The following is a 25,321-nucleotide window of genomic DNA, read 5'->3' as shown; positions in this document are numbered from 1 at the left end:
CTTACGCCGCCACTGATTAAGTGCGATTATCTGTATGCAAATGTAATAGGAACACATGCTCTATGCAATAACTTCGAGAGTTGTTTGATAACTTCACATATCAGCAAACATGTTTGGAAGTGTATTCATTGCAGAATAGCAGAACAACAAGTATTTTCAAAGGAACATAATGTAACAGCACAACAGTAAAATTATTGCTTTGAAATTATTTATATTATACCATGGACGAACAAATCATAAAACCTTCCGGGGGGATTTCTCGGCACTGGGATTCTGTCATAATATAACGAATGATAAAAACAAATAAAATAATTTGTATCACTTGTTTTCTATAGAAAAGAAAGCGGAACATTGACACAAAGTCATACTCATACTTTGATGAAAATCAATTATTATGAAAATTGTGAAGACTATAAAATGCATATTTCCTCTGCTGCTATTTGATGGATCAAGACGAAATTTTCAGTTTAGGTTGAACATAAAAGAGAACACTTAAATACATTTTTTGTTCACCTAGTTTCCAGTGTTGGCACATAATAAGTAAAAGAATCACAAGAAGGAACGTTTTTAGGGGAAATTTTCTTAAATTTCCCTCAATTAGTTTTCCCTTATACACAGAAATGTCCCGTTCATAACGTAAACTGTTTGCCTACAATCTTACAAATCGATCGGGGTATAACTTGTTTCGGCGTTGCACTAAGGGTTTGATGTACGGTCATTTGAAGATCCCATCGATGTTTGTAAATATACACAGGTGCTAATGGGTTAAGGGTCCCAGGACCCAGGTGTTGCACTTATATGTATAACCCCTGGGGTGACTTATCACCCCCTTTGCCCTTGGTCTAATAGTTTCACATAGTAACGTAGAGTAACTTTAATACGAAACTTGGCCAGTTTCATTTAAAATAATTGCAGTACATAAACAAAAAAGACTATATTACAATCTCCAGTTGGAACTAATTCATCAAAGGTCACATTTTATGCTGTAGATTGTCATTTCATATAGCCTCAGTGCTGAAAGGGACGTTAACTCAAATACAACCAACCAACGATATTACAAAATCCTTTATTGCCTTTTAATTCTTTTTTAATGAAGACCTCATATTTATCATGATTCCTACGCTGTTTTTTATACGTTCAAATAATCGTTGCAGAACATACCGAAATTCATAATTACTAGAAGTTCAGCTTTAGCTGGTTCATAGTGTAGCTTTTATCAGTTCCTGACATCAGTATATGACGAGCGATCGAATTGCGATTTGATCAAGACAGCGTTGACGGAAGAAAAAAGGACATATCATCTTTCAAACTTAGCGTTAAATAAGTTTAGCAGCTATGACCAAATCAGCTATAAATTTTAGAAACATTGTTATTGTTAATAATTACAAACACATTATTCAGTTTTGTATATAGACTTAGATATATTACGGATTCCATGTTTGGTTTTATAGGTTCATGGCTCATCTAGTTTTAAAATAATAATAAAAAAAATAACTAAATGATTTTAAAAAAGTGAAGACTTACCTTTCCAAAACTTGGGGAATTGCTTCTACTTCCAAGATCTGACAAGCAAATGCAGATAAATATTGGTTCTCAAGGCCAGGCAAGCGTATTTTCCGAACTCTCAGATCATTGGTGATATTCTGAGCAGCGTTACAAAATTTAGTAGGCAGTGATAGTGCTCGATCGTTAATTGTCATAATAGTGAACAAACAACCCTCCTGAGCGATACAATTGAACAGTTCCCATGAAGGGCAGTCCACATATTGAGCATCGTCAACAAGAAAGACCAATATCCTTTGTTCTGAAAGCTGAAATAATAAAAATAAAATAGTAATATCAGATAAATTTAATGCGCATGATACCCGTATTTTCATTTTTTGTTTATTAATTTATTTCTACTAATTTCGAAAATCTTGTATTAATTTTTATTAATTTTACAGCACAAACACAGAAAAAAGAGCGGGAATTTTAATTTTCTACAATCCACTTCTGGATAGCTTCCAGTTTTCGGTCCGCGAAATGATATATATATCTTAATTATAAGTTGTCTTCGATAACTCGTCTTTCTGCTTCCCTCAATATCTAATTGAAGTTGGCTAAATGACAAAGGGTCACTTTCCGTAACGGTGTGCGTCAGCACAACGCAAATTTTGCATTTTAGATTAGGACAATAGGCATAGCAGTTAGGCCCACTATGCGCTATAGGATAGATCCTAGGATATCTCTTACGATTTCCCCTAGAGTCAAAATCTCAACGTGTAGTGCATCAGATCGCATGTCATTTGCAGTGTTCTGAACGATTGTATGAGATTTCTCTTGTTTAGAGCAGGCTCTATTTCGAAAAAAAAAATCGCAAGGTTTCGATTTAAGCAACATCAGGTGAGAGAAATTGTAAATAAAACAACTGAAAACAAAAATAGATGCGGTATGTTTTGTTAATTTATCTTCTACTCGCGCAGGTTTACTTTTGGTGCACAACATGAAATAATTGTTGAAAATTATAATTTGACACTAATTTCCTTATCATTATTATTTCCTAAATGGTTTTCGCTGAGCGACATGAAAATATCTAATATGACATACGAAAAATTCAATAGGATCATCAAAAGCAAATATTGAAGAACTAATTCTTTTATAATATATCTATAAATACGGCGTTCGGATGTATAGGAAGTATATTGCAAAACCATCCTGTGCTAGGTGGCCACTGAAAAGCACGAATGCTATCTAACCGAGTCAGCGCAGGGCGAAGCGGGGGCCAATTGATAGTGAGGCAGTGCGTCCGAAGGAAGCAGGCACACAGCGAAGGTAATGCAAACGAGTAGGTTTTTGCAATGATACGAGTTTGAATTCCATTTGTCATGGTATCATGTTAGTAGTGCTCCACTTGTAAACATACATTACAGCTTCTGTAAACTGTGTTGAGATACACTGGTGGTGGAAAATAGTATCACCGGTCATGTTTTATATGCACTTACTTAGGTAAATGTTTCACTGAAGCGGTCCAGGAGAACGTAGAAAATACAAAATTTACAGGAGAAATGGAAGACGCAAATACTTTGGCCTAACACACCCTTACTAAAACTAAGCTATTGAAACTAAACTAACCTAATATTAATAGAGAAAAGCGAAATCCCTTGTTTTCTCCCCTTACCCTTCATATAATCTAACATAACCGGAACTAACCTAAACTAAATTAATGTGAACAGAAACTACCTAAATTGTAACATTTCTTAGAAAAAATTGTTGGACCTCTTCTGCTAGACATTGTCCCTCACTTATTTTAGCAGAAGTGGTCCAACTATTATACACGGAGTAATATAGGTATATTACTTTTTATTTAATTCTATTGCTTACAGATGTCTTTTCATGCAAAATATCGAATTTTAGCTATAAATCTTCTAAAAATGTGGTGCTCCAAAAGTACACCAGCACCTTTCTGAGGGGGGAGGCATCCAATTTAGCAATATAGGGCCTGGTATTAATACGAGGATTAGTAAGATGTGCAGTGTAGTTAGCATAGGAATTCATGAATATTGTACTTTTGTTAAATAGAGCTATTTCATAATATTCAAAAAACGTGATTCGGTCAGACAGGAAAACTCCTCACGTGTATGACACAAAACGGCAGGATTTTCTACGAGATATGTCATAACATTTTTCCGAAGATAGATCGTAAGATATTTCCTAGGATTTATCTCATAGTATATAACTGCCTTATCATCGACTTTTTTGCAAGTTTTGCCTTGTTATGCTCTGCAATTTTTGCGAAGGCTGGTACAGAGTAAGGCACAAGTGAATGTGTGTGTTTTGAATTTTATTAAGTATTTAAAATACTTCAAATGAATCTAGATATATTTAATGTTCCTTTCAAAGATTCTGGCAAGATAGTATTTCTAAAATAAATAATTACATAAAGAAAAAAGTGTGAGGCGAAATTCCTTATTTCCTTCAGAAGTCTACAAATGTAGGGAATCACTTATTTAGAACATTATTTAACCTGGCATGCAATATTTACTATATTGAGTGATTGTAGACTTGTCAGATTTCTGAAGCCCTAAACCGAGATATTGTTAATTCCAGTATTTTATCAAAAAAATTCGTGATAAATTCTCAACTTTACAAGACTCATTCACAATGGAAATTTATAGTGTATGTTTCTCGAAATTGTAATGCAAGATTTATTTGTACATGCTACTCAGAATTCAAAAAAACTTACATTGCATAAATATTAGTATGCACAAAACAGTATTTTTATGTGTGGTACCAAAAAAATAATGATAATAATAGTGCAGTAATCTGTCTGAGGTGCTTTAGTGTCAAAATTTACTATTCAGTAAATCAAATTTGGTGTTCTAAATTCCCGATGTACGACCATAGACTAGTCAATTCGTAGAAGGTGAAAAGATTGTCAGATCGTAGATATAAAGTATCATTAGACTACTACAATGGAAAAAGCGCTAAGTCTTGTTAAATAACTGCGTCTTCGTTCGACTGGGACTAAGTGCGAAACCCACCGGGACGCCAGGACGACCCCTCAAATCGAGACTGTTCCGGTCAAAGTGGGATATCTGACAAGCCTAAGTATATTTGTGTAAAAATCTGTTTTTGACTATCTTATAAGGATAATATGCAAAAGTTGAGAATGAACATAAATGTATATCGAGATGAGCCTGGGCTCCGTCTCGGTCTCCACTCAATTTGGAAAAACACATCTCCATCTCAAATGGAAATTTCCACTGATTTGTTTATTGCTTTAAAAAAAACCAAAAAAAAAACTTTAAAGCTAGCTGATTATGGAGAACACTTTCTTTCGCTCATGCGACGATTCTAACATGCCGAAATTTGCGATTGAGTTTCGGCTTGCTACTCGTGCGTTTAAAACAACGAACACCATGTTTGTCCGTCCCAGGTCGGTTCAGCGCCGCTCACTAAGGAAACTGCTTAGGAAGAGATACGATGCATCTTTTTCAAATGTATATGACATTGCTAATAACACAAAGAATAAGAAAAGTAACAGAATTCAAGTTTTTTTTTTAAGCAAGCTATTGACTTAATATTTATTACCAGTAGATTGGGACAAAGATCAAAATATTTATCAGTGTTTTTCCTGTTGATATGACTGTAATTTTTATACTAAGACCTATGGTATGCACGGAATATTATCACTGTGACTCCTTCTTAATTATCACTGTTATTTTCTGCTCCTGGGGGATATATAAAAATGATACAGGAAATGTTGATATGTGTATTAAGCGTGTTACAAGAAATTCTAGCATGATAAATTTCATCGAAACATACTTCCCGGAAATGTTGATTTGATAGAAACAGAATGATCTCTTTTTTCCTCCTATAGATAACTCCCTTTAGCGTGGACAAAGGGAAGTTTTGGATAACGATTACAGTATCAAAGGAAAAGCAATTAACTAAAGTGTGAATATGAAGTGAGGGGAACTTAATTAGATATTGACTTCGTTTTGTGTGGTGTCACGGAAGTTTTGGTAACGATTGAAGTATCAACGGGAAACAATAATTTAAGAATATAAAAAATACATGGGACTAAACACGTAAGTTTGGAACGGAAAAATAGAAATAGCTCCTGTCTGGATAAGAAGCGAACTTAATATTGATTTTAAGTGGAAAATGTCCCTTTATAAATAACCTGTAATCATATAGACTGTGTAATTTTGATTTTGTGCTGACGATTGTTGAGTTGTCTGTGGCTATATTTTGTGTTTTGTTGTGTTGGTTTGAAGGCTGTTTCATCATTGAAGATAAGAAACTATGCATATTAAGTGAATATTAGAAATATAAGATGAGGTGGGGACACTTTTAACTCTTTATTGGATATATTTGTGAAGTAGCGAATACTGAAAATATAAAATGAGACAAATGCCCTTTTTTCTTACTGAATATATTTGTGTAATAGTGAATAATGTTTATCTTGGTTTTAGTGGTAGGACCATAAACGGGTAGAACATTGCTTCTTTTAACATGGGTAAGAAAGCTTGTTAGACAGAGATAAACGGACGAATGAATGAATGGACTGGTGGGGGATTGAAGACAATGGTCTTTGGGAATAAGAGGAGATCTTGTATTGAAAGAATGACCGTAGCAGCGTCAATAGGAGGGACTCTTGTCATTCAGAGTGATAGCGCGACGTAGGGTGGTGGTTAGCACTACAAGGGAAAATGGTCATTGAAACAGCGGGGATTTGATGTTAAATCAGGCCCCTTGTTGTTGTTGCTTTGTCATGGCACTTAGAAGAGATTACGTGGCCGTAAATGAGTATTTGCAATCTTCTTTCACTGAGTTAAATTGAAGGAAATATTTTTGTTTTTCATTGAGTAACTGGTGTATTCATTCACATAGATACATCATCATCATCATAGGTATTCTGCCTTTATTGGAAGGTCACTTGCCGCAGCTGAGAAGCTCCCATGCTCCACGGTCCTCCGCTAACTTCTTCGTCTTCGCGTATGATCTTTCTGTTTTAATATCATCCATTAATTGTAGTCTCCTTCGCCCCCTCCTCTCTTTCCCGCCACCATACCCTCTAGGACGTCCCTCATGATACAATCTCTTCTTACGCAATGTCCAAACCAGTTTCTCTTCCTCTTCCTAATAATATCTAAAAGTGTTCTTTTCTCACCCAACATTTCTAACACTCTCTCATTCGTTTTCCGCTCTACCCAACTAATTCTTTCCATTCTTCCCCACACCCACATTTCGAAGGCTTCCAGTAGTGATGTGAGGTGGAATATTTTCCGCTATAATTTTCCGGAAAATTTTCCGTTCTAAAAAAATATCAGTAATCAAGTAACAATTCCTCAGCAATCATGAAATTGATTGAAATCATGTATAGAAATGTTAAAAAGCGAAAGATCGTTTAAAAAATCTGAAAATTTTCATGGCCCAGACTATTTTCATCACTATGTAGGAACAAGTTAAACAATTTTTCATGAACGAAATATTTTCTGCCGTATATGGAAAAATTGAAGAACTTTTTATGAGTCGGAAAGTTTTCTTTATTTTGAAGCAAGAAGTAAAACAACTTTTTTGTGAATCGGAAAGTTTTATTGCTCTGTAGAAACTAGTGAGAGGAATTTTCATAGATCGGAAAATTTTCATCACGATGTAGAAACAAATAGAAAACGCTTTTCATAGGCCTGACAATTTTGGATATTATGTATAGTGATGTTAGGTGGAAAATTTTCCACTGAATTTAACTGCACATAGAGCTACAAAATTGAATTTCAGTAGGAGAAAGTTAGTCAGCGACAAATTATAATTTTCGAATTAGCTTTCGGGAACCGGAAAATTTTCTATTTCAAGTTGGGAAATAAAATTTTACAGTGTTTCTCTCTCTCTTGCTCTGCGAGCTCCTTAGTTGCTAAGCGATTAGCATACGCGCCTTTGGCATGGAAAACCTGGCATCGATTCCCAGCGGGAGCTCATGTAGTTTGGATTCCACGTTAATCAGTTGGTACCGTTTTATATAATCTCGCTGTTGAAAGGGACGTTAAACTCAAAATCAACTCAATTCAACCCCCCTCTCTCTCTCTTTCTGTGTGTGTGTGTGTGTGTTTATGCAATGTGCAGAAAACATACCTCGAGTTGGTAGAGTACAAATATCCTATTCTATTATTTAAAATTTAAATTTATTAAAAGTCATGAATATTTTCCGATTCATAAAAACATACTCCACTTATTCATTCGATTCATGAAAAATTATTCCACTTGTTCCTACATAGTACTGAAAATTGTCTAAGCCATGAAAATTTTCAGAGTCTTTAAACGATCTTTCACTTTTTAATATTTCTATATATGAACTCAATCAATTTTATGAATATTGACGAATTGTTACTTGATCACTGATATTTGTTAAGAGCGGAAAATTTTCCGGAAAAAAATAGAAGAAAATTTTCCACCTCACATCTTAACTAAACAACGATGTAGGAATAAGTGGAGTACGTTTTTATGAATTGGAAAATTTTCATCACTGTACAGGACAGACAATTTTTCGATTCAAGAAAAATTGTTCCACTAGTTCTACATCGTACTGAAAATTGTCTGAGCCATGAAAATTTTCAGATTCTTTAAACGACCTTTCACTTTTTAACATTTCTATACATGAACTCAATCAATTTTATGAATATTGACGAATTGTTACTTAATCACTGATATTTGTTAAGAACGGAAAATTTTCCGGAAAAATATGGAAGAAAATTTTCCACCTCACATCTCAACTAAACAACGATGTGGGAATGTAAGTGGAGTATGTTTTCATGAATCGGAAAATTTTCCGGAAAATTTTCCGTTTCAAAATTTTCCGGAAAATTTTCATCACTGGCTTCCAGTCGATTTTTGTCACCTTTACGTAAGTCGATTTTTGTCCATGTTTCCGCCCCATACAGTACAACACTCCACACAAAACATTTTATGAGTCTTTTTCTCAACTCTTTATTAAAGGCCCCACAAAACACTTTTCTTCCTCCTAAAGGCTTCTTTCGCCATTCCTATCCTTGTTTTTATTTCACGTTCGCACTTCATGTCATTACTAAGAATACTACCCAGGTATCGAAAACTAATCACCTGTTCTATTTTCCCCCATCCTACTTTTATATTTGACACAGACCCCTTCGTTCCAATCACGATGGCTTTTGTCTTTCTAACATTTATTTTCACCCCATATTCTTCAAAACCCTTTCTCATTTTTTCTAACATTTTATTGATTTTCTTTTCAGATTCTGCAACAAGTGCCACATCGTCTGCAAATCTTATGCATTTAATCATTCTACCTCCTACCGAAATGCCATCATCATCATGTAGGCTCATTTTCACTATCTCTTCTAGATAGATATTAAATAGTGTTGGCGACAGGCAGCATCCTTGTCGAACACCCCTTCCAATTGCACTCTCTTCCGTCAGTTCTTCCCCTATCCTAACACTTACTTGTTGGTTCAGTATAAGTTTCTTATGAGTCTTCTATCTTTCCATTCCAACGCTATCTTTGTTAGAACTCCCAACACCAATTCCCAATTCACGCGGTCAAAAGCCTTTTCTAGATCAATTAATACACCTCTTTCCCTTTTTCTATGAATCTTTGACCGATCGCCCTTAATAATCCAATAGGATCTCTTGTGTCCTTGCCTCTTCTGAACCCGAACTGCTCCTCCTCAACATCTTTATTTGTTCTTCCATATAACCTTCTGTCCAGTATTCGGAGCAGAATTTTAGCTCCATGAGATATGAGACTAATAGTTCTATAATCCTCACATCTCTTTGGGTTCGATTTCTTAGTCATCGGTATCATGATTGTTTTCAGAAAGTCTTTTGGTCATTCTCCTGTTTCATATATTTCATTGCATAGTCGGTACAATTCTTTCGTTCCCTTGTCTCCTATATTTTTAAAGAATTCGAATGGTATGTTATCTATTCCGGTTGCCTTTCCATTTCTAATCTCGGATATAGCCTTTTCAAACTCATCCCGAAGAATACTAAATCCTTTATCATCCTCGCCTACTTCATTTTCTACTTCAATATTTAGGCTACACGGTCTATCCCTATTCTCATATAAGTCTTCAATGTATTCTTTCCACCTTCCTATGACCTAATTTCTCTCACTGACTACCTTCCCATTCTTATTTTCTACTGCCATCATAATACCATCGTTTGATCAATTTTCTTCGATTTTTTACGAAAAGATTTCTTATTTCCTCGTTTTTCATTTTTTCAGTATTCAACACTTTGTTACCTACTTTTCTTCTGCCTACATTTTTCAGTTGAGTATCTACTTTGGCCAGCACAAGATTATGATCAGAGAAAATATCAGCCCCGGAAGGGTCCTCGCATTCTTTAAGCTATTCCGATACCTGTCCTGATTCATAACATAGTCTTTCTTATATCTTCCGCCGTCTATTGATGATTTCTATATATATCTTCTTCTCTTGTGCTGATTGAACCAAATGTTCCCAATTACTAGTGAATTCTGTCTACAGAAATTCACCAGTCCCTCTCCCCTTTCATTTCTTTCGCCTAAACCATATTTGCCTACGATACTACCTTCCTGTTTTTCTCCCACGACTGCGTTGAAATATTCCATTAGAATTATGCACGCACCCTTCTCCTCCCTATCTATAATTTCTTCTATTTTCTCATAATTTTCCTCTACTTCTTCATTTGCATGCGAAGTCGTCGGTGCATATGTCTGTATCACCACTAGATTCTTCCTTTTCCATTTAAGTCTTAACATCATAACTCTATCATCAATAAATTCTACTTTCACTACCTTCTCCTTTAAGCGCTTTCCAAGAATTATTCCTACGCCATTATTCTCGCCCTTTTCATTACCTGAGAAAAATATTCTATATCCTTCGCTGTTCAATACCTCATTGCCTTCCCATCTAACTTCACAAACGCCTACTAAATCTAAATTATTTTGTTTCATTTCTTCTTTAAGATTTTCTAATTTTCCTCCCTGTAACATAGTACGTACGTTCCATGTCGAATTCCTAAACCTTTTGCTCTTCCTTGCCTTTCTTTCTCTGTCTGTCTTCCCCCATTATTACTTTCTCGCCCAATAATCCTCAAGCCATCCCCCTCCCGGAGATCCGAATGGGGGATATTATACCTCCGGAACTACATTTTGACCTGCGAAAGACCATTGTTCATATGTTCTCTTTTCGCTGCCAGCTAACTAGGGAAAATAGAGTAGTGGTTTCCCGTTGGGGCCTCCCAGCCGTTAAACTCACTCTGACAACGCCAAGGACTAATGTCCAAGTTGCCGTACCAATCACTATGATTTCCGCCAACTTGACTACTGGAGAACTGCTGCCTTCTCCCAGAACACTCTTTGTCTGGCTACTCCATTTAGACCAATTCGGCAGGGGTGGCCCTTCTGGTAGTGAACTACCACCGACACAGCTCTAAATTTCACTGTAGCACGCAATCCTCCCCATCCGACACATAAGTGTCTTCGTAAAGGTGGTGTTTATCGGGGAGGATTCACATAGATACAGTAGTTTTGAAATGAGATTGCCTAATTTAAATATTTAGGAACACAATGAAAAAAGTACCAGAGGCGTAGAAGCTGCAAGAATACGATATTGTTTATTATTTTGAGTTTAACGGAGTAAAGGAGACGTATGATTAAAGTAACTGAATGAGGATGGGTGTAATGAGAATGACTATGTAACGTATTTTTTATGGTGTTTGATGAAATTTAAGTTACTATATCGTTGTGTTTGATGATCATACCTTGAAGACCGTATATGTATCCTTGTATTTATGTCTATGTGTCCGTCTGTCCGAGTTATGAATATTAATATTATGAATATTAATAACATAAGAAAGCATCTATATATAATGTGAATGAAATAAAAAGAAACATTTTACTCACCTAATGGCGACATGATTGTGTTTTGGCAGAGCACACTGCTGAATTGTTGGGTTAACACATTTTACACTACGGCAAATGATACTAATGTATAGCACAAATTCCACTCGTTGTTTTTGAATGAAAAAACACAGAACCTCACTTGAGTCACACTAAATGATTACATATGTATGAAATATGTGCAATATACTTTTGTGTATGAGAAACAAATAAACACGGCAGATACAAAAAAATGCCTAATGCAAAGAGATGACGAAGTAGTGTACGGGCCGCGACGGTAGGTGAGGTAGCGGCATTTGTTTGCGTGAACACAACCGTCCGCCATTTTCTTGTGTAAAAGTAAGCAGCGACACTCGGATATTCCGTGATGAAGGAAATGCCAGCCTGAGTGAAAGATGGCGGTGAATAAGTCCGCCATTGCTCATTAGGATGTGGTACATTGAAAAGATTCACGACACCTGTGCACCTGTGGCTTTTGACAGCACCTATGCACACTGTATTATATTTTGCTAGATGTCGTTTTATGCTGAACCGTGCGTAGGAGATATTTACTAAAATGCCCGCTATTGGACCGTCTATGGCATTTTAACCCGCAGGTTGACAACAAAGATGGCCGACAGTGCCAAGTTTTATGCACAGTGAGTAGTAATGGCAACAAATGACAACGCCAATGGATGCTGTGCTATACACAGCATACAATACTACGTATGAGTGCTCAGCGGGTAGTAAATGCAATGGATGACAACGGCAAGGCATGATATGTTATACACACCATACTTTATTGCCTACGGAAGCGCAAAATAGATGTATAGCAAGTAGTAAGGACATTGGATAACAAAAGAGCAGCAGCAAATGCTGCTGTGTTATACACAGCGTACATAATTGCTTATGGATGTATACGAGACGCACAGCGGGCAATAAACGGAAAGGATGACATTGGGAAAGGCTGCACTGCCCACAGTATATAATATTACGTATGGATACATAGCAGATGCTTAATGGGTAGTAATGACAATAAATGACAACGTGAGCGACTCCTGTGTTATACACAGCATACATTATTGCATATAGATGCACATTGGGTAGTAAAGGCGATGGGTGACAGCGGGAAGGGACGTTATTTGCACACCGCATATTATTGCTTATGGATGCTTAAGATAGACGCACAGCGGATAGTAAATGCAAAGGATGACATTGGGAAGGGATCGTATGTTACACATAGTATACAATACTTCATATGACTGCACAGCGGCTAGTAAAAGCATTTGTTGGCAATGTTAAGTGAAGTTATGTTATAGACAATATATAATACTGCGTATGGGTGCACAGTGAGTAGTAAACGCTATGAATGATACAGCATTAGCTGCAAGGCATGCTGTGTTTTACACAGTACAGAATACTGCCTAAGGTTGTTTAAAATAGAGGTACAGTGCGTAGTAAATGCAATAGCTAACATTAAGGCATGCTATGTTTTACACAGTATAGATTAGTTCCTATGGATGATCAGTAAAAGTACTGCATAAAAAAACAATAGCGTCAGCAATTCCGTAATATACACTATGTGCAATAATAAAAATAAAATTTGGTGACCCTACGTAATGTAAGGCAATGGCGTGCAGTGGCTGGCGTCGCTGACGGCTACCATGTAGTTTAATCCGAATTTGTTTATGTATAGCAAATAGTATGTTAGATGACATACATGAACGCTACCACTTAGTATTGGCATTAACGGGACATTTTTCCATTATTTTTATACTACCTTGCTTTTATGCGTTGTACGTATTGAAGTATAGGAGACATACATAATGCATAGCAAACAAACCGGATATTAGTATTGGCATGAACGCTTTATATTAGTATGTAATAAAGTATAGATCTGTGCGGTATATATGAAAACTACCACTTAGTATTGGTATTAATGGGACATTTTTTCATTATCTTCATACTACTTTGTTTTTTGTACGTTGTATGAATTGAGGTCTGGAAGATATACATAATGCAAAGCGAGCATATTGAATATTATTTAGCATTGCCATGAACGGTTTATATTTGTATTTAATAAAGTATAGAACTAATATACCACTTAGTATTAGCGTCGTCCATATTATAGTAGATCATTGTACGTATACTGCGTATATTAAGATGGATCTCGCAGAGATAGGAATACAAAGTAGAAACTGGATGCAATTAGCTAAGGACAGAAGTCAGTGGAGAGCTTTTGTGAACGCGGCATTCAACCTCCGGGTTCCACAGGCCATAGAGTTAGTTAGTTAAATTAGTTATACGTATATACAGTGCCCGGCTACCATTTAGTAAACGTGAAAATTTTCTGCCATTTTTATGATAGCTTTTATGCGTTGTATATATCACATAGACGCACTGGTTGGGATATTTACCAGCTAGCACTTAGTATTGATATGAATGAGAAAATTTCCCACCTTTGATACGTTGTATGTAATAAAACATAGCACATAAGCGCAGTGTTTCGCACATGTACCATGTAAATTAGTAAACGTCCGACATTGATATATTGTATGCAATAATGTACATTGAATATAGCACTAGCACTTTATATTAGGCTCAGATGATTATAGTTTTTGCAGAAATCATATATTTGTACGTTTTACACCTTTTTGTATTAAAGCATAGGAAATATACGCAGTGGTCGGCTAGCACTTCGTATGACGCCTGCCGTCTCATTTTTTTGCTAAACATATTTTAGTATGCCTTTGCATGTATACAAACCAGCACTTTGTATCAGCCTTACAGGCTCATTTTCAGCAAAACTTATTATACTGCGTATTTATCCGCTATACATCATGAAGTATTGGAAATATTGGCACCGTTGAACATATGTACTGTCTAATACTTTGAAAATGTTAAAATTTCAAGCCAAATAAATATTCGTCCGTGTTTATGTGTTGTAAGTACAGCAAATAGACGCAGTACTTAATAAACATATTGGTTAGTAATAAGTATTAGGGTCCCCTCATTTTATATTAATTCGTTTTTATGTATTGTACGTATATGAAATAGCCGTAGTGCTTGGCATACGCATTGTATGAATTAGTAAACTGCCCGCCATTTTGATATTAGTTTGATTTTTGAACATGCTGCGGTTAGGAAGTACATTGCGTATTAATTCGTATCCGGATTATATTACTACATTGTAGGTGCAGTGGACAGGATACCTACCGGTTAGCAGTTAGTATTAATGTGAACGTCGCGCACACTATACTATGTGTTACATATCTTAATCCAGTTAATTATTTAACACAGTTTTATTATTTTACGGAACTTCAAATAAAATATTAACGCCGATAAACTACTCTAACATGCATACCATCTTACTGTCCCTTCTTATTTTTCATGGATTGCTTCCAAAGGAAGGTCTGTTTATTCACTGGATCGTTTCCTTTGGAAACTCATTGTAAAAAATAGTTGCGAGTATATTAAAATTCCATAGAAATTTCAGTTCGTTCGTCTGCTGTGCAAACTCATCTTTTTCTTGACTGGTTCGCTTCCAGCGGAAGCTGTGTTTATTCATTGGATCGTATCTTTCATTCCCTCGTAATGATTACTCGATGAAAAATGTATGATTGTGACCCAGTAAAATTATAGGATGTGAACCTACAAATAATTTGTTATGTTTAACGGTTCCTAATAAGTTACTTAAATGGGCCAACTTTGTTGGGACCCAATAGAATTATACGCCATGATCATATTTGAATTTCATAGGAATATTAATTGGTTCGCTCCTTGGAGAAGCTATGCTTATTTTTCTTAATAGAACACTTAATGAGTGTGATTATTTTAAAATTCCATAGGAAGGTCAGAACAATCTGTGATTGTGATCCAGTAAAATTATGCACTGTGAAGAAATAAATAGTTTGTTTTTCCCTACCATCATTAAAGTTTTTGGTTGACGGTTAAACTATTGTTTGTTTCCGGTATTTTTCCCCTTATCGCTAGTAAAGCTTTTTATTGACGCGGTATTCCTTTGTTTCTCGCCCCGACTGTTCTGAAAATTCTTTATCAGTGTTGGAAGTTGCTTTTTTGTTTGAACCAAATTATTATGTCGTAGTGTATAGATACCGCATTGTCCAGGGAATGTTATATGTTTGCTGGTGAGGACAGATGCATTATGTTTTGTTGCTTGTGCAAATCTGAGCTAGTATTTTTATTATTGTGAAAAGATATCAGAGTTAATGCATAAAAAACTATTGTAGCATAAGAGTAAAAAAATTAGTAATAATATCAACCGTATTATTGCAGTTCTACATACATAACGAATATTTTTAACAGCAGAGAACCCAACAGGTAGTGAAAGAAGACGCCAAAAACAGAAAACAAAAATTTTTGTGAGACTTCTACCAGAGTTTACAGATTAAATTAGAAGATCGTAAACACGTTTATATTATATTTGATCATTTAAGCTTGAATTGTCATTAACGATGATTTTGAAAGAAATATTTAGATTAGTGTCAACGATTAGCTTTCTGAAAATTATACTTCTTAATTTTCGTATGTATGCAAGTATTTTGAATAATAAAAAAGAATTAAAAATGAAATAAAAGTATTTCTATTTAGTTCATTTATGTATAGCGATTGGTGAACATATGTATTTATTATTACTTTTTGTTAATATTTTTCAAGTTTAGTTATTGGGGCGCTGGAAACATACTAAGAAAATTTGTAAAGAATGTTTTAATATTTTCACAGCACAGCTATTTTGATAAATTTTTCAAGAAAAAATTCTATTGTATATGTTGTATTTATTTATTTTCTTTGTAAAATACTTAAAATTATTTTATGTATACTTACAAATGGAATTGCTCGGCACATCGTTGGTAAACGACTTCAATTAAATTGATGAGATTTACCTAGCTGTTGTTGAAGGCTTGCACACTGAGGAACGCGTATTGGAGACTTGCTGTCGAATCATGGATAAGCAACGCCAAAAAGTCAAAGGTATAATACCTTGGTTTTGACTCTTTTTCAGTTTTGTCAAAACGATCAGGCTGTAATATTACAATACTCAATGTCTAGTGCCGATATTGTTAATTTGTCCACACATGTTTTTTTTTCGTGAAACGTTATGTACAGGTGGGCACGTGATAAATTTTTACAATTTAATTAATCAGGGACAAGTTGATAAGATAAATTCAGCGAAGATAGCTGAATTTTGTAATTATGATTCGCGATTTATTTCTGTTAATAATGTGGTGCCATCTCCTGTTCAAAATCTTCGTCACCAAAAAAGTCAACCCTTGGAAAATACACTTCAAGAGGAAGATTTTAATTTAATTGATGAAATTCTTAATGAAGAATTACTTACCGAGTTAGATGGTACACACATAAATCATAATTCCGCGGTTGTTGATCGCGATGAATACGAAAAATGTGAGTATGTGCAGGCCTTGTTTAATGAACTATCTGTAATTTGACAAAATCAAGTTAACATTGTAGCTGAAGAAGTAGGACAATCAAGTGTACAATGTTCGCGCGATATTCGTGTTACGGGATGAGATCTCCACGCCCGGGACGTCTAATTATGTCCCTATGGGGCAACGTAGCGCCCAATGAGATGTTCAAGATACAGAGGAAGTTAACTTCGAAATGGTGCATGAAAGCAGGAAAAGTTTCACTAAGTTTAACTCGTTAGGATATGAAATTTCGGTTAGGCCAACGGGAAATCAATACATCAGAAATCCTGCGCCGTATATTGAAAACACAACGAACTTCGCATTAAATAATGCACTTATTGATGCGAGACCTAATGATTTTGTTGGGATGTACATTAATACGTCGAATAGTAAGAATAACAATTCAATGTATGTTCCTTGAAAGATATAATGTTGACGGATACCACGCAGATCTTAACACTGTTTTTGAATTTATGGGTTGTTTTTGACACAGCTGTAAGCTTTGTTTCCCGTATAACGATAATGCCGTAGTAGATAATGCGCATGGTCCGTATAACAGATTCGGAAAATGGCAAGAACCCCGTCGTAAATATTTCAAGGAAATTCGAAAAATGAATTTGTATGAGATATGGGAGTGCTCTTGGGCTGACAAACTACGCAGAGATGTAGAGTTGCAAAAGTTCCTTAAAGAACATTGCCTAATGCATGCGACTTTCTTATTATTAAGAGTTGCTACAACGGTGGACGTACAAAAGTCCTTCGTTCGTGTGTGGATTGTGCGGACAATCAAACCATTAAGTATGACGATATTTCATCGTTATACTCCTATGTCATGGCAAGGAAACTTCTTCCGGTGGGACCACCTAAGGTACATAAGGGGCCACTTTTCAAAGATGTGGGAAAAATTCATGGGACTGTAAAATGTACCGTATTGGAGCCAAAACAACTCTTTTTACCCGTTCTGCCGTACGTGGTGCAAACCCGATCAATATTCGGACTTTGTAGGTCACGTATAGAAGAAAAAATATTGACAATTGCACACATAGCGATTCTGAACGCGCAATGACTGGAACTTTCTGTACACCAGAGTTTGGCCGTGCTCTTCAAAATGGTTATAAGATCGTCAAAAAATATATAATGTGGGAATTCGAAGTTAGGAATCTGAAACAGGAATTCACCTAGTTTATTCCTGGACTATGGGAATACGTTTATTCAAATGAAGCAGGAAGCTTTAGGCTATCCTACTTGGCGCAAAACTGAAAACAAACAAAAGTACATTGACGATTATTATGCATCAGATTAAACAAAGAAAATATTAGGACGAACCCTGGCCTTAGGCAATGCGCGAAGTTGTACTTCAATACCTTATACGGAAAGGGGGCACAACGCACAGATATGACGCAATGTATAATTGTTGATAGTGGCGCAGAGTTCCATAGCTATCTTACAACACCGCGGAATGAGGTTCATAGTGTTATTCCAGTTGGTGACGAACATCTTATTCTCACACATAAAGACTTGGAAAGTGAGAATGTGCCAGTGGAATTGTTCAACGTCATACCTGCCGGGTTTATTACCTCATGGGCCAGGCTAGAATTATATCACTTGCTTGTAACGGCAGGACCTGACAATGAAATTTATTGTAACACTGACAGTATGTTTACGTGCAGAAAAAATAAGGAGCCTCCTTTAAAGCTTGGAAACTGTTTGGGTGATCGGACTGATGAACTAGAAGATGGGTGGGAATTTGTAACATTTATTGGATTGGGGGCGAAAAATTACATTATTACGCTTTAAAGCAATTCTGAGGTATTTCGATATATACAGAAAATTAGGGTAATTATAGTAAATGATTGAACTTCTTAAAAATAAACTTTGAGAGTTTTTATGCATTAGTCAGTGGTGAAATGAATTCAACAATTATAGAGAATCCAAATAGTATTGTGCGAAACGGTTGGGTATATTTGGGGTTCAGGATCATTTCACATAAAGAAACGAAAATCCACCAAGAGGTAAACAAAAAACGAAAACAAATTGAAGACATACACTATATTGGACCTATAACAAAGACACGGAGTTTAACTCATGGTTATGTACAGTAATTTTAGCCTGACCTATAAGTGACCTATCTGTGTTAATTATTTATTCGATCGTTTCTTATAGAAACTCCTTGTTAAGTATTTATTCATTCGTTTCTAATCTTTGACGGATCGCATCGTATGGAAGCTCTACGAGCAACATAGTTCCGAGAATATTAAAATTCTTGTTGAAGCTCGCGGTTAACTAGTTACTGGTTCGCTTCCTGTGGACGCACGGTATTAATTATTTATTGGATCGTTTCTTATAGAAACTCGTTAAATGTATGAGTGTAATTATTAAAAAATAATTTATTTCCTTAATTTACTTTGTGTGAATGAGTGTGTATGTAAAGTAAGGTATTTGTTGTATGCATTCATTTTAAAACAAAAAATTAAAGTTTCACATCCCTCTACAATTTTAATTGCTGTTCCTTCACTTGCAAGTAAAATCCTGTTTTGTGAATCATTTATTAAATGAAAGTAATGAAATGTTTACTATAAAATTTAATAAAATTGTATGGTGTTACGGTGCAGTAATATCAAATTTGAATGCAAGTGCAAAAATTCGATTCGTAGAAGGAATCCCAGATATGAATAATTTTGAAAAACAAGAAAATTCTTATTATTAGATGACTTAATGTCTGAAACTAATCATGTTTAAAACTTATAAAGAAAATATGCACATCATAAAAAATTAACCGGTATATGCATTGTACAAAATTTCCAAAAGGAAAACATCCACGTGATAGAAGTTTAAATGCACATTATATTATAGTATTTAAAATCCTCATGATAAATTACAAATACAATATTTAGCTAAACAAATCATGACACGGTATAGTAAACAAATCGTAAATGTGTTGGAACATGTAACACGTGAACCTCACAGTTCTTTGTTATATGATTTAACACAAAAATTGATGAATTACGATTACATAGAAATATTTTTCCTGATGAAACACTGCATGTGCATGCAAATGTAAGAGACAGTAATTCAGTAGTTTACGTTTAGTTTAGTTCAAGATGTTGAAGGTGAAACAACACATTGACACTTTCCGTGCTTCTTGCAAATGCAAAAATTAAAAAAAAAAAAAACAAGTGCTACAACATGCGTCTGGTGATTTAATAGTACTATTTTACAGGTTGCTAAAGGCTCAATAAAAGGAAACATTCCCTTGAATTCGCGTCAAAAGTAATGTTTACGTAGACATAAGACGATCTTCGCAACGTACATCACTTAAGAAGAAAAAGAAAACTTTATTACAAAAAGGTGGTGCACTTTTACCAATATTTGTAAGACCATTACTTTATCCAGTAGTATGTAGTTTATTTGGAATGTAGTTATGTCGGAATTTCGTAAAATGTTATTACTTCCTCAAAATGCTATCCAACTAATGCATGCAAATATGAAATTAGTAGGTTCACATCAATCTCGTTTAGATGAAGAAATGAATATTTTAAAATGTAATGATCTTACAAGGGACATCACCCAATTGTTCGGCTCCGAATTCAATGAAATTTTTCTACCTCATAGAGGACATGTATTCATTATTTGTGATGACAAATTTTTGTCATGGTACATGTTTTCTATTTTTTAATATAATTTTTAAGAGTTGCGATGTGGTTATTAGAGATTACTGCAGAAGTCCTTTACGAGAATTTGCAAATGGTGTGTTAATGAAAGAACAATCATGCAGATACATAAAAAGCCTAGGAGAAAGTCGTATGGTAGGTATGACCTTGACGGCAGCCATCTTAAAATCCGCTAGGGTCAAGTTTTTTTTAAACCGGAATAGTGTAATATGACTCAAATTCGTGCAAAATTTAATCAGGAAAACAATGATAAAGCTAGTTTCGAGATACACCCATTTGGGTAAAGGTACAGGCATATTAATTCTTTATACTTACTATGTGCGTAAATCTCATACCTCCGCTTCTAACCCGCGTATTAATTATTATAAGTGGATAAAGGCTTCGGTAATACATATTATGCCAAGAGGGAAGAGATACGTTAAGAGTATTCTTGACGGTAGTTACCTTGAAATCCGCCATTATGAATTAAAGTGAGGTTTGAAAAATGAAAACTATAGTATGTAACGCCTTATTTTCCCAAAAATCTTCCCAAAAAGCCAAAAGTATGCTTACTTTTGTTGTATAATTAACCAGTATCAATTTAGGACTGCTTCTAATGTGCACCAAACGTCCGTTATTCGATCTTTCAAATTGGCAACACTCCTAAATTTCGCCGCATGTTTGAAGATTCCAACTGGCACTTTGGAATTTTTGTCATGGCTCTTGTTTTCTAAATTTATTAGATTTTAAAGAGTTGCGAATTGTCAGTTCGTGAATACTGTTCGGATAAGCATTCAGCAATTTTTCTGAGTTTTGAAGACTTGCCGTGTAATTATTTATTTCCTATACCTGCCCTTCAAAAACTTGTTTACTGACATGAATCATCGCACAACGAAACAACTCCAACTTTGCATTCACGTAATACCGCAGACGTAGCTTGTGGAATAGATGAGACGAAAAATCAAATGAAAATTTACTTCAAAAAGGAAAACGAAATATGAGTGTTGTGTAAATCAAGGGTATTTTGTTTTGTTTTATATTTATTTCTTTATTGTATATTTATTTATTTATTTATTTATTTATTTTGTATGGCAATTTTCTTAGCTAGTCAAAAAAGTCATTCGTTTTGTAGCGATTGTAGCCGATGATTCATGTTTGTAAGATTTATAATCAGTATTTGTCGGGAACTCAATTAAGTTACACCTCTTTATAAACAAGTTAACTGTTTCCATATCATGTTCATGGTACAAACAATGTTTTGGGAACGTTCATATTATGCCTTTTCGATACTTTCTATCATTGCTGCTATCTTCGATATTTTCTTTAAAGATGAATTTATTAAAATATTTTGTTTGTCGTTTCCGCAACATGTAGTTTACATTCCCTGATAATTTTGTGTTCGTATAACACCAATTTGTTATGATTTCATTTGTATTTCTTGATGTTACATAGGTCCATGGGTTATTTATATATTCTCTTTTAAAATAAATAATTACATAGCAAGTCTTCAAAATTCAGAAAGCTTGCTGGATGTTTATTTCAACACTATTCACGAACTGAAAAATCGCAACTCTTAAAAAATATAATAAAAATATAATTTAGAAAACGAGCCATGGCAACAATTACAAAGTGCCAGTTAGAATCTTCAAACATGCGGTGAGAGTTGAATAATGGACGTTTGGTGCAAATTAGAAGCAGTCGTAAATTCATACTGGTTAACTATACAACAAAAATAAGCATACGATTGGCTTTTTGGGAAAATTCACTATTAAAATGAGGTGTCATTTTTCATTTTTTATGGTTTTCATTTTTCAAACTTTAATTCAAAATGGTGGATTTCAAGATGGCTACCGTCAAGGATACTCTTACAGTATCACTTCTCTCAAGGTATAATATGTATTACCGAAGGTTTTATCCATTTATTGTCATTAATACGGGGTTATATCTGAGGTCAGGGGCTTTCGCATGTAATAAGTGAAAAATTAAATGCCTGTAACATTTCTCCAAATACGTGCATCTCAAACCTAACTTCACCATTGTCTTCCCAATTAAATTCTGGCCCGAAATTATGTATTATATTACACTATTCGTATTTAAAAAGCTTGACCTTAATTCAAAATTGCGGATTTCAAGATGGTTGCCGTCAAGGTCATACCTACCATACGACTTCCCCTTAGACCTTCTATGTATCTACAAGGTTGTTTTTTCATTAACTCTCCGTTTACAAATGCTAGTAAGGGACTTCAGCAGTAATCTCTAATAATCACATCACAACTCAGAAAAATTATAAAAAATAGAAAACATGCAGCATGGCAAAAATTCCTCTCATCACAAATTTCAATTGAAAAATTTCATTGAAATCGGATCCAGACAATTGAGTGATCTCCCTTGTTAGTATTAAAGAGAAATGGAAATTGTATCAACTAGAATTGCAACTGTATTTAAATTTTACTTCAGCAGTTTCACAAAATCCTATCACATTACCTATTATTGAAAAAATGTTCATGAAAGAACGACAACTGAAGAAAAGAATAATTCTATTTTACTCTTTGTATCTGGTATTTTACAATCAGTACCGAAAACGCAACGAAGGAAGTATCTATAATTAAAACAGTTAAGAAATTCAGATAAAATTCATTGGGAAAATCCAGAACAGTGTGTATTCAACGAAAAACAATGCCAGGTTCTAATATTATAGATTTAATAAATGATGTGCGTACATGGAAATATTCAAGAAATCCAAAAGGTATTCATGAATTTAAAATGTTAGTAGATGATCTTAAAGGAACCGCGAGAATTTATTTCTACACCTATAGTAAAATCACACAGTAAAGTTTAAAAATTTACGAAGTCCATCAATAGTAGCATATATTTTAAAAAATTGGAAAGACTATAAAATGTGAAATTAAAATTGTCAAAATTATACTATGATTATACAAATCGTGCTTCTTTATCAAGTACTAAAACAATACAACAGAAAGCCAAATTATCAAAAAAAGAAAAAGATTCGTTAGCATCTCAACATGCCTGTACATTACATGTACCAGCACGTAAAGTGTTTCGACGTAAACAATATTATGTTAGCGCGCCGAATGAACATTACAAATGGATTTAGCACATATGAAAATATCGCAAAGTATAGCAGCACTTATAAATATATTTTATGTTGTATAGATATTTTTTCACGATAAGTGTATTGCGTTCCCTTAAAAACAAAAACAGGTCCTGAAATAGATAAAGCAATCACAAAAAATTTTAAAAAATTAAACTACCCGTGTTTCATGTACAAACTGATTTAGGTACAGAATTTTATAATCGTAATGTAAAACGTTTATTTAAAGAATATGAAATTAATCATTATAGTGTGCATTCAGAAATTAAATGTGCATCAGCAGAACGGTTTATAGGAACATTAAGAGAAAAAATTGTATCCTTATTTTACTGCTAAAATACATATCATTATATAGATGTTTTAGATCAATTTCTAAAAAATTACAATAACACGTATCATAGAAGTATTAAAATGGCACCTGCAAATGTATACGATTCTAATGTAGATCAAGTTTAGAATACAATATACCGAGATAAAATGAATAAAAAGAACTAACATGTAAATTTCATCCGCTTGATTATGTACCTGTTAGTAAATATAAACATAAGTTTGGAAAAGGTATTTACGAAAATGGTCACAGTAGATTTTTATCATTGATAAATGTATTCCGAGAAATCATATTACGTATTAAAAGATTGGAATGGGGAAGAAATTGAAGGTATATTTTATACACAAGAATTACAAAGAATAAATCTTAATTCAAACACAATATTTTAATTGAACAATATTAAAACGAAAGAAGGGTATGATATATGTAAATGGTTAGGTTATCCTTCAAGTATGAATCCGTGGATTAAAACAAATTTTGTTCAGTCTTCAAAATTAGTTCAACGATAAAAATTGATTTCTATGTTACTCTACATTCAAATGCTAGTAGTGAGAATTTTAGTATTAATAAAACTTCATAATTAATAGTAAAGCTTGCACAACCTATTCACTTAAGTGAGGAAGAATGGTATTTTGCATTAACATAATTTAATATACGATTTAGCTGTCATGTTGTTCGAGAAAACGAAAACACTCTAATTCAAACATCATTGATGATGAACTCTAAATTAATGATATTGATATAACACCGGGATATTATTTTTCCATTCAATCTATTTTAAGTATGATTCCCGAACATGTACGCATGATAAAATATTATAAAAATAAAAATTAAATTAACATTAATCATTCGCTAAAATTAAAAGATCAATGTATATCCATGATGCTACTGATACACATTTGAAATTAGGTATATGGTTCAAAGATACCGCTAAACAATTCGATACATTAACTGCTGATAATACAGGTTTCCAACAACGTGCTAATTCTATTAAAATAGTAAATCGTTTGAAATGTATGGTCGGCTGTATAGAGATACTGCTGGATTGCCACGAGCAATTGTAAATAAAGTAGGTCTAAGTGTAAAATTACATCGTACTAAAGATGCTTTTTTTAATGTCTCCTTCAGATACTTTTTATGAAGTAAAACTTGAACATGTAACTATACATATTCGACGTATAGATGTTGCACCCCATTTAGCAATGGAAATTAATACTAACATGGTCGTGAAACAACGAAGTATCCTCTCACAATAGTTCAAACAGGATCTTATACTATTTCTGCAAATGTTAATTTATACAATTTTGATAATATTTTCCTGGGTAACGTACCTGAGGGTGTCGTTATTGGTTTCGTTTCTAATTCGGCATTTAGTGGAAAATCTGAACTAAATCCATTTCATAT

General features: G+C 34.3%; 1 protein-coding gene across 1 annotated transcript in view; it reads right to left on the bottom strand.

The window, feature by feature from the left end:
* LOC145672642 (adenylate cyclase type 10-like) overlaps positions 1 to 25,321 on the bottom strand; it is a 387,700-nt gene that overhangs the window by 199,726 nt on the left and 162,653 nt on the right. Inside the window, exon 13 of the mRNA XM_081741804.1 lies at positions 1,525 to 1,811. Coding sequence (XP_081597930.1) covers positions 1,525 to 1,811 — 287 coding nt within the window. The remainder of the gene's footprint in view (positions 1 to 1,524; positions 1,812 to 25,321) is intronic.

This window comes from Thermobia domestica, chromosome 16 (genome assembly GCF_964235325.1).
Source record: "Thermobia domestica chromosome 16, izTheDome1.hap1.1, whole genome shotgun sequence".
Lineage (NCBI taxonomy): Eukaryota > Metazoa > Arthropoda > Insecta > Zygentoma > Lepismatidae > Thermobia > Thermobia domestica.
The sequence above is the reverse complement of the archived record's forward strand: the minus strand, read 5'-3'. Positions and strand labels throughout refer to the sequence as shown.